The sequence below is a fragment of the Trypanosoma cruzi genome, genomic scaffold (genome assembly GCF_000209065.1).
Source record: "Trypanosoma cruzi strain CL Brener 1047053516899 genomic scaffold, whole genome shotgun sequence".
NCBI classification, from domain to species: Eukaryota; Euglenozoa; class Kinetoplastea; order Trypanosomatida; family Trypanosomatidae; genus Trypanosoma; species Trypanosoma cruzi.
Window position 1 is genome coordinate 111,846 of NW_001849489.1, and position 9,833 is coordinate 121,678.

General features: G+C 55.4%; 2 protein-coding genes across 2 annotated transcripts, besides 19 other annotated features; both read left to right on the forward strand.

Moving 5' to 3' along the window:
- Nucleotides 1–6,577: a sequence feature (haploid, Esmeraldo-like haplotype).
- Nucleotides 41–97: a microsatellite.
- Nucleotides 126–280: a mobile genetic element.
- Nucleotides 875–910: a microsatellite.
- Nucleotides 975–997: a microsatellite.
- Tc00.1047053510827.10 (hypothetical protein, conserved) lies at nt 1,102–1,704 on the forward strand (the record flags this gene model as incomplete). Its single annotated transcript, XM_801095.1, has 1 exon — nt 1,102–1,704. One exon carries the CDS (start codon nt 1,102–1,104, stop codon nt 1,702–1,704), a length of 603 nt encoding a protein of 200 aa, XP_806188.1.
- Nucleotides 1,766–1,820: a sequence feature (A-rich).
- Nucleotides 2,009–2,040: a sequence feature (A-rich).
- Nucleotides 2,041–2,064: a microsatellite.
- Nucleotides 2,065–2,107: a sequence feature (A-rich).
- Nucleotides 2,129–2,157: a sequence feature (AT_rich).
- Nucleotides 2,299–2,372: a sequence feature (T-rich).
- Nucleotides 2,375–2,400: a microsatellite.
- Nucleotides 2,414–2,456: a sequence feature (AT_rich).
- Nucleotides 2,748–2,797: a sequence feature (GA-rich).
- Nucleotides 2,840–2,872: a sequence feature (AT_rich).
- Nucleotides 2,957–2,986: a microsatellite.
- Nucleotides 3,109–3,129: a sequence feature (AT_rich).
- Nucleotides 3,222–3,274: a microsatellite.
- On the forward strand, nt 5,901–9,815 carry Tc00.1047053510827.40 (uncharacterized protein; the record flags this gene model as incomplete). The annotated part of the gene is made up of 1 exon (XM_801096.1): nt 5,901–9,815. The coding sequence occupies one exon, from the start codon at nt 5,901–5,903 to the stop codon at nt 9,813–9,815; it is 3,915 nt and encodes a 1,304-aa protein (XP_806189.1).
- Nucleotides 6,578–9,833: a sequence feature (areas not merged during assembly with more than two copies in the genome that could not be assigned to a particular haplotype).

Consider the following 9,833-nt stretch of genomic DNA (forward strand, 5'->3'; position numbering starts at 1 on the left):
ACGGAATGAAGAAAAGGATTACATTCGTTGAATTAACAGATTTCTTTTTTTCTTTTTTTTTTTTTTCTTTTTTTTTTTTTCCTTTTTTTTTTTTTTTGAAAAGAGCACGACTATTAAAAGGAGGGGTGGGGGACCAGGGGAACACCGATAGCGGCAATATAATTATTTTATTTGTTTTACCTTCACCCATCCTCCCCTTCTTTTGTGATTCCCACCACCACCCGGTGGGGTGTTGTGGCTGGTGGTGGACCCCAAAAGTCTGCCACTTCGTAAGGAATGAACGCCATATCTAACTATATTTATATGCACCCATCCGAATAGAGTGAGCGGGCCACAATTGAGGCCAACGGAGGATACATGTATGTATGTATGTACTTACTTGGTGGCAAACTTTGAGGGTATGGTGAATCCCCACTCCTATTCCGTCCATCCCTTTCTTATTCCTCTCTCGTTTGTTTTCTGTTGTTGAGAAACTGCAGGATTCGGCCAGCGGCCCAAAAGATTGTTTTGATTTTTTTTGCTGTTGTTTTTTCCTGATGCGCGTGGGTGTGTTCCTGTCAAGGTGTAACTGGGGAAGGGGGCGTTGGAGACAGGGCATGTGTCTGTGTGTATGTGTAGGGAAAGGAGGGGCGGGTGGTGGATGCGAAAAATGAATAGGATAATGAAGAGTATTGGGGGGGACACTCAAAGAGAAATTTGACGTCATGGGGTGACGCCCGCCCTCCCCCTTTAATTTATTTACACCAACACCTTCCACGACGTTGAACGTTTACTGCTAAGAAAATAATGCGACTAGTAACAATGAGGCTGGCCTGCCCTCATTTTATCTGCTATGCTGTGGGGCTTTATATCCTTTTCCGTATATAAATCCCTCTTTTTTTTTTTTTTTTTTTTTTTTTTGTTATTCTTTGAACTTGACTTGTTGCATGACATGTTGCCTGGAGAAGTCCACGGCGCAAGCGTTCTAGAAGAACCTCTCTCTCTCTCTCTCTCTCTCATTTTTTTTTTCTTTTAATGCGGGTCCTGACGAGCGTGTGTGGGAGAAAAGAGGGAATTGCGTGGTTGTAGGGATCCTGCCAGGAGAAGAGGTGCCGGGGGATCATGTTATTTTCGCTGGACGGGCTGTTGGTGAAGGGCGAGGAGGAGACGCAGTTAAGTGCAGCGGAGGGACAACAACTCGTCGCTCTCTACCGTCTTTTTCACCGCCTGCAACATTCTTCGCAGCCCGTGCGGGACGGTGGCATCAGTCGCGGGGCGGCGGTGCAGCGTGTGCCATTTCCTGCCTTTCTGCGCCCCGTCCGCTCACGCATGGGGGCGACGGCGGGATCTTTAGCAGGTGTCAGGGCCCATATGGACGTCAACGTCCCGGACAGGAACGAGGAGGCACGCGGCGACGAGCGGGAGGAGGGGCCCGGCAATGGCACAAGCAACGCGGATGACAACGACACGGAGTCTGTTGCGGTTCTCTGCGGCAACACGAATAGGGCGGCTAATGGCATGGAGGAGGCACATGTGCGGGCATCACTCTCCTCCGGCAGCGGCGCAAACTTGTCCAGTGGGCATGGCAGCGGTGGTGCGGGGGCAGCCGTACTTCAAATCTGCACATCGCAGCGGGAATTATTTTGCGTCCAGCGAGTTTCCCCGGAAACGAATGACGCAATTTTCTTCTGCGGCGCAGCGGTGGTGCAGCCACCGGCGTCGTGATGTCCCTCCTGTGCGATGGTTGTGCAACAGCCGGTGAGAAGAGCACCACAACAGACGCGTCAAGGAGAGGGGAAGAAACAAAACAGAAAAAAAAAAAAGAAACGAACAGAAGAAAACATTTTTGTAGGAAGAAGTGAGGAGTTACGAAGAAAACAACAAATGGCAAATGGCCGGTGGTCGTCGTTTTATGCTGCAGTAAAGCCCTAACGAAATTTTTGTGGGTTATGAACCTTTTCTCTCCTTTTCTCTCTCTCTCTCTGTGCGCGGAAGGAAGCAGCGCTACTTTTTTTTCTTTTCATTTACCAAAGGAAGGAAACAATTAAAAAAAACAAAAAACAGCAGCAGCAGCAGCAGCAGCAGGAAGAAGAAGAAGAATAAATTTGAAAGAAAAAAAGGGAAAAAATAGGCGGAAAGGAGAAAGCACATATTTATATATTTATATATTATTTATAAGGAGCCAAGGCAAGGGACGTGTGTCATCCGTCTCTCTCCCTTTTCTTCGTGTGGCTACTTCCGCGTCCTGTGGCAGGGGGTGGGACGGCAATTTATTTATTTTATTATCAGGCCGTGGCAGTGGTGGTAAAAGGCATAACATTCTTCTTTTTTTTTTTTTTTCTTACGTACGTGTGTCCTTATTGTCTCTTTCTTCTTTTCTTTTTCTTTTTCTTATTGTGTGTGTGTGTGTGTGCTTGTGTGAATAGGTGTCTACATAAAATATAAAAAATCTAATTATATTTTTTTTATATATATTTGTTCGTTGGTGCAATCCATTCGTTCTTTGACTTTTATAACTCTCCCCATCCCCCACCCCCCACCCCGTTTCCGTTTCCGTTTTCTTTCCTGCAGACATCCCGAGCATTTGGCCACCACCACCCAGTCCATTTAATACGTGACTCACTTTGTGTGGGTGGGTAGGGGGTGTGTTTTGTTTTGTTAATTGTTTGTTTTGTTGGTTCGTGAGCTTCGGTTTTCCCTCCCACCGTGTCGTGCCTTCCGAGGCGAAGAGGGGGGAGGAAACAACCCATTGGGCGACCAGCGGCGGAAGAGAGAGAGTGACAGGGAAGGACAGAGACATAGAGAGAGAGAGAGAGAGGTGTACACACGGAAGAGCCGTTGGGTGTACGTGCCATCATAGTTTTTTATTAATAATAATTATTTATTTATTATTGACAGCGCAATACAAGTGAAGGAGGGCGGAACAGAAGGCAAATAAGAGGGAAGTTCTCTAGAGTTTATTGGCCATCTTTACCTGTATATATATATATATATATATATATACATACGATATTACAGACAAACACAGAGAGAAGGGAAAAGCAACAAAGGCCCAACCCCCCACCCCACAGTTATATATAGGAAGGAAGGAAAAGGTTGAGGGGGAAAGGGTAACGCCACACAGAACAGATAATAAAAATTTTAAAAAAAGAAAAGGAGGGGAGGAGGGAGTCACACGCACGCACTCACTCACTCACACCTGAAAGGAATTTGCCGGAATTCTTGCTTCCTCGTAAAGTCCATTTTGTCTTTTGTCTTTGTTTTTTTTTTTTGTCTGTTTTTTTGTTTTGTTTTTACTCGCCAACTCACTCCGAGTTTTTGTGGGTGTGTAGTGGCGAGCTTTTGATTTCTGTTTTGCCATTGTTTTTTTTTGTGTGTGTGTGGCTGTTGACATCACTGCCGCCTGTCGAACACCCGCAAACTGACTGGGGTGTGGGACAACAATAAATTTGTTTTACTGAGGGGAACAGCGGCGTGAGGGGGGATGAGTGGCCCCAACAGTCATGTGACGTCGTGGGCGTCGGGCAGAGAGACTTTGATACGACAGAGTGATGCCGAAAATGACGCCCTCGTGCCGCGGCTCTTGAGCAATCAGCCGGATGACACCGTGAAGGCCATGCCTTTTGTTCGGAAATCCTCCACCTCCTCTGAATGCATGGAGGCGAACCAGGAGGAATTGGTGGTAAACCTCACTCCCACGAGGGGGTGGCGTGGTGGCACGCAATCGCCATACGTAGAGGCGCCGAATGGGCCAACGTTGCGTCCACAAATCGGCGGAGATTTAGATCGGTGGAATGATCAGCCGAAGCTTCTATCCGCTCCTTCGCAGACACAGGTGTCTTCATCATACTCGGTGCCCATGGGGACCTCATCGCGCAGGAATGAAAACTTTCCCGGCAGGACGACAGCCGGCGACACGTTGTCATCGGCATACACCGGAAAACAGAGACAAAAACCAAATATGGCGATTGAGCATGAAACCCACAGTACGTCCATGAGTCACAATGTACAGAACGCGCTCCTTACCCAAGAGCGCACCTCCCGTAGGAGGATAGAGGGTGATTTTGGTACACAACTGCATTCTTTGTATGATGCAATGGTGAACGAGGAGGATATATTACTAGAGGATGAAATACGAGAGATTGAGCTTCAGGAGGTGCGTGAAGAAGAGGAGGAACGAGAAAAAGAACGCCGTGTACGAGAAGGCCTGGGCGATAATGACATGAACCTTTTTCCACCTCCTGATGCCACACCGCCGTTCGAGGAAGGCACGGAGGATTCAGATGAAGAAGAAGAGAAGGGCGACGCGGTACAAAGCCCCCGTCAGCACCTGGATCCCACAACATCCACCTTCTTCATAAAGGAGGGCTCCCCTGTGGAGAGGCAGCCCAAGCTAGATAGCATTGGCGACGAGGAAATTAACCCCGAGGATGATGTAGATGTTTTAATAGAGAAGCTGCAGCGTAAGTACAGGTCGTTTATGCCCCACAGGGAGCAAGAGAAGATGCTGGAATCGCCAATTTCCTCTCCCCTTGTAGCAGTGCATGCAGGCACTGAGGACGAGATTCCTCGTAATCCAATGACACCTGCGGAGACAGACAGGTGTGATATCGGAAATACGGATAGGTCCAGTCAGCCAACATGGAAGAGCGGACGGAGGGAGCATGAAGGGCCCAATGAGGCGTTAGCAAAATTAGTTTCACCCAGTAAGCACACGGATGACGAAGATGACCGGGAAGCGGAGTACGTGGGCGAAGACTTCTGGCCGTGGAAAACGGGGGTCGAGTTGCATGCGCATGATTTTTGGCGAAAAAGGGAGAAACTGCCCAGCAATGACGAGAAACACCGGGGCATCCTCGATAGTCCAATGCGTTACAGAGGAGGGAGAGCGGCGTTTGGTGTGCCGGATCGCGAGTCCACTTTGGGGCGTGTTTCACAGCGCCATAGTGCAAGTAGTGCTGCATCCAGCTCGCTCACGGACGACCCGAACCAATTGCCCCTCCCTGTAGAGATAATTTCCCAAAATGTCACACGCGAGACGGGTTTTATTCCTACAGAAGTCTTTGAGGCAACGGAGAGTAGTAGCAATGATGAAGAGTACGAGGAAGACGACATGGTCGCCCCTTTACTAGCAAATATCGTTTACGGCACCTCAAGGTGGGGCAATACACTTAGGCAGAAGAAAAAGGAAAGCAGAGCGGTGTTTGAAGAGCGGTTGAATTCTTCCAACGACAGCGAGTCTGCGGGGGCGTTCATACCGTCCTCCATCCTGCGGTATCGTAAGCACGGCGTGGTGCACACCCCACAAAGAAGTGTGGCGTTTGCAGAGGAAGTGAGGGACCAGCGCTCCAGTTCGGCCTCGGAAACTGATGAACAACTCGGTGCACGCTTTGTTTACTCCCGACACCGCTCCCGTGGGGAAAAAAGGAGTGCGACCGCACCTGAGAAGATAATCACCGCCGACTCCGAGGATGAGAACGAGGACGAATTGGAGCCACTAGAAGAACGAGTTTCGATGCGAACATCCGTGAAACGTCGTCATGTTGGCAAATCAAAATACCACGAAAGTACGTTGGAGCAAAGTTCTCTTGATAGCAGTAGTAGTAGTAGTAGTGAGGAGAAAACACTGGAAGATTCCGTCATACCTCCAGCTACCCACAGACAGTCATTACTGTCAACAAAATACTACGAGGCTGAATATGAGATTTCCAGCAGGCCTTCTTCTTCGCAATCCTTGGAGTCACCGATGGGTGCGGTTGTAATGCCTCATCATTATACATACGCCAAAGAAAATACGCCTGAAAGGGAATATTGGTATGAGGAAGACACAAATCCATCCGTTAGCATTTACAACGGAGAGGAAAACATTTTAGAAACAGAGCCATATATCCGTACAACGCCAATAGAGGCATCTATCGAAAATGAAACCCTATCACAACCCATACATTACAACAAAACAAAAACATACGAACTTACACAATATCAAACACAACAAAGAAAAGAACAAGCATCCCACCATTTACAAGAAGAGCATAAAATGCCACTTTGTGCAAGGAATATGGAGCAGGAAATACGAACCGCGCAAAAAGCGATACAATTCAAATACAAACCAATTACAAACAACTACCGATGCGAAACACAAAAAAAAATTAGAAACCATGAAAAATCACTTGGCATACGTAAAACAATACAACCACAACCACACGAAACCGCACTTCTCGAAGATGAGACACCGCATGCGATTATTCAAAGGCAGCGCGAGCACCGCCTGGGTCTGGATCACGACGAGGCGCAGCCGTTGGAGGCCGCCCTGCTTGAGGACGAGGCGCCGCATGCGGTTGTTGAGCGACAGCGCGAGCACCGCCTGGGTCTGGATCACGACGAGGCGCAGCCGTTGGAGGCCGCCCTGCTTGAGGACGAGGCGCCGCATGCGGTTGTTGAGCGACAGCGCGAGCACCGCCTGGGTCTGGATCACGACGAGGCGCAGCCGTTGGAGGCCGCCCTGCTTGAGGACGAGGCGCCGCATGCGGTTGTTGAGCGACAGCGCGAGCACCGCCTGGGTCTGGAGCACGACGAGGCGCAGCCGTTGGAGGCCGCCCTTCACAGTGAGAGGGAAGGCGAGCCTATTGTCATGGCTGAGAAGCGTTACCGTGACCTTGCTGCGCGTGACCGCCACGGCTTCACAGCACGTGAAGCCGCCCTGCTTGAGGACGAGGCGCCGCATGCGGTTGTTGAGCGACAGCGCGAGCACCGCCTGGGTCTGGATCACGACGAGGCGCAGCCGTTGGAGGCCGCCCTGCTTGAGGACGAGGCGCCGCATGCGGTTGTTGAGCGACAGCGCGAGCACCGCCTGGGTCTGGAGCACGACGAGGCGCAGCCGTTGGAGGCCGCCCTGCTTGAGGACGAGGCGCCTCATGCGGTTGTTGAGCGACAGCGCGAGCACCGCCTGGGTCTGGATCACGACGAGGCGCAGCCGTTGGAGGCCGCCCTGCTTGAGGACGAGGCGCCGCATGCGGTTGTTGAGCGACAGCGCGAGCACCGCCTGGGTCTGGAGCACGACGAGGCGCAGCCGTTGGAGGCCGCCCTGCTTGAGGACGAGGCGCCGCATGCGGTTGTTGAGCGACAGCGCGAGCACCGCCTGGGTCTGGATCACGACGAGGCGCAGCCGTTGGAGGCCGCCCTTCACAGTGAGAGGGAAGGCGAGCCTATTGTCATGGCTGAGAAGCGTTACCGTGACCTTGCTGCGCGTGACCGCCACGGCTTCACAGCACGTGAAGCCGCCCTGCTTGAGGACGAGGCGCCGCATGCGGTTGTTGAGCGACAGCGCGAGCACCGCCTGGGTCTGGATCACGACGAGGCGCAGCCGTTGGAGGCCGCCCTGCTTGAGGACGAGGCGCCGCATGCGGTTGTTGAGCGACAGCGCGAGCACCGCCTGGGTCTGGATCACGACGAGGCGCAGCCGTTGGAGGCCGCCCTGCTTGAGGACGAGGCGCCGCATGCGGTTGTTGAGCGACAGCGCGAGCACCGCCTGGGTCTGGATCACGACGAGGCGCAGCCGTTGGAGGCCGCCCTGCTTGAGGACGAGGCGCCGCATGCGGTTGTTGAGCGACAGCGCGAGCGCCGTCTGGGTCTGGAGCACGACGAGGCGCAGCCGTTGGAGGCCGCCCTGCTTGAGGACGAGGCGCCGCATGCGGTTGTTGAGCGACAGCGCGAGCACCGCCTGGGTCTGGATCACGACGAGGCGCAGCCGTTGGAGGCCGCCCTGCTTGAGGACGAGGCGCCGCATGCGGTTGTTGAGCGACAGCGCGAGCACCGCCTGGGTCTGGATCACGACGAGGCGCAGCCGTTGGAGGCCGCCCTGCTTGAGGACGAGGCGCCGCATGCGGTTGTTGAGCGACAGCGCGAGCACCGTCTGGGTCTGGAGCACGACGAGGCGCAGCCGTTGGAGGCCGCCCTTCACAGTGAGAGGGAAGGCGAGCCTATTGTCATGGCTGAGAAGCGTTACCGTGACCTTGCTGCGCGTGACCGCCACGGCTTCACAGCACGTGAAGCCGCCCTGCTTGAGGACGAGGCGCCGCATGCGGTTGTTGAGCGACAGCGCGAGCACCGCCTGGGTCTGGATCACGACGAGGCGCAGCCGTTGGAGGCCGCCCTGCTTGAGGACGAGGCGCCGCATGCGGTTGTTGAGCGACAGCGCGAGCACCGCCTGGGTCTGGAGCACGACGAGGCGCAGCCGTTGGAGGCCGCCCTGCTTGAGGACGAGGCGCCTCATGCGGTTGTTGAGCGACAGCGCGAGCACCGCCTGGGTCTGGATCACGACGAGGCGCAGCCGTTGGAGGCCGCCCTGCTTGAGGACGAGGCGCCGCATGCGGTTGTTGAGCGACAGCGCGAGCACCGCCTGGGTCTGGATCACGACGAGGCGCAGCCGTTGGAGGCCGCCCTTCACAGTGAGAGGGAAGGCGAGCCTATTGTCATGGCTGAGAAGCGTGACCGTGACCTTGCTGCGCGTGACCGCCACGGCTTCACAGCACGTGAAGCCGCCCTGCTTGAGGACGAGGCGCCGCATGCGGTTGTTGAGCGACAGCGCGAGCACCGCCTGGGTCTGGATCACGACGAGGCGCAGCCGTTGGAGGCCGCCCTGCTTGAGGACGAGGCGCCGCATGCGGTTGTTGAGCGACAGCGCGAGCACCGCCTGGGTCTGGATCACGACGAGGCGCAGCCGTTGGAGGCCGCCCTGCTTGAGGACGAGGCGCCGCATGCGGTTGTTGAGCGACAGCGCGAGCGCCGTCTGGGTCTGGAGCACGACGAGGCGCAGCCGTTGGAGGCCGCCCTGCTTGAGGACGAGGCGCCGCATGCGGTTGTTGAGCGACAGCGCGAGCACCGCCTGGGTCTGGAGCACGACGAGGCGCAGCCGTTGGAGGCCGCCCTGCTTGAGGACGAGGCGCCGCATGCGGTTGTTGAGCGACAGCGCGAGCACCGTCTGGGTCTGGAGCACGACGAGGCGCAGCCGTTGGAGGCCGCCCTGCTTGAGGACGAGGCGCCGCATGCGGTTGTTGAGCGACAGCGCGAGCACCGCCTGGGTCTGGAGCACGACGAGGCGCAGCCGTTGGAGGCCGCCCTGCTTGAGGACGAGGCGCCGCATGCGGTTGTTGAGCGACAGCGCGAGCACCGCCTGGGTCTGGATCACGACGAGGCGCAGCCGTTGGAGGCCGCCCTTCACAGTGAGAGGGAAGGCGAGCCTATTGTCATGGCTGAGAAGCGTTACCGTGACCTTGCTGCGCGTGACCGCCACGGCTTCACAGCACGTGAAGCCGCCCTGCTTGAGGACGAGGCGCCGCATGCGGTTGTTGAGCGACAGCGCGAGCACCGCCTGGGTCTGGATCACGACGAGGCGCAGCCGTTGGAGGCCGCCCTGCTTGAGGACGAGGCGCCGCATGCGGTTGTTGAGCGACAGCGCGAGCACCGCCTGGGTCTGGATCACGACGAGGCGCAGCCGTTGGAGGCCGCCCTGCTTGAGGACGAGGCGCCGCATGCGGTTGTTGAGCGACAGCGCGAGCACCGCCTGGGTCTGGATCACGACGAGGCGCAGCCGTTGGAGGCCGCCCTGCTTGAGGACGAGGCGCCGCATGCGGTTGTTGAGCGACAGCGCGAGCACCGCCTGGGTCTGGATCACGACGAGGCGCAGCCGTTGGAGGCCGCCCTTCACAGTGAGAGGGAAGGCGAGCCTATTGTCATGGCTGAGAAGCGTTACCGTGACCTTGCTGCGCGTGACCGCCACGGCTTCACAGCAAGTGGAGCCGCCCTGCTTGAGGACGAGGCGCCGCATGCGGTTTTGAGCGACAGCGCGAGCACCG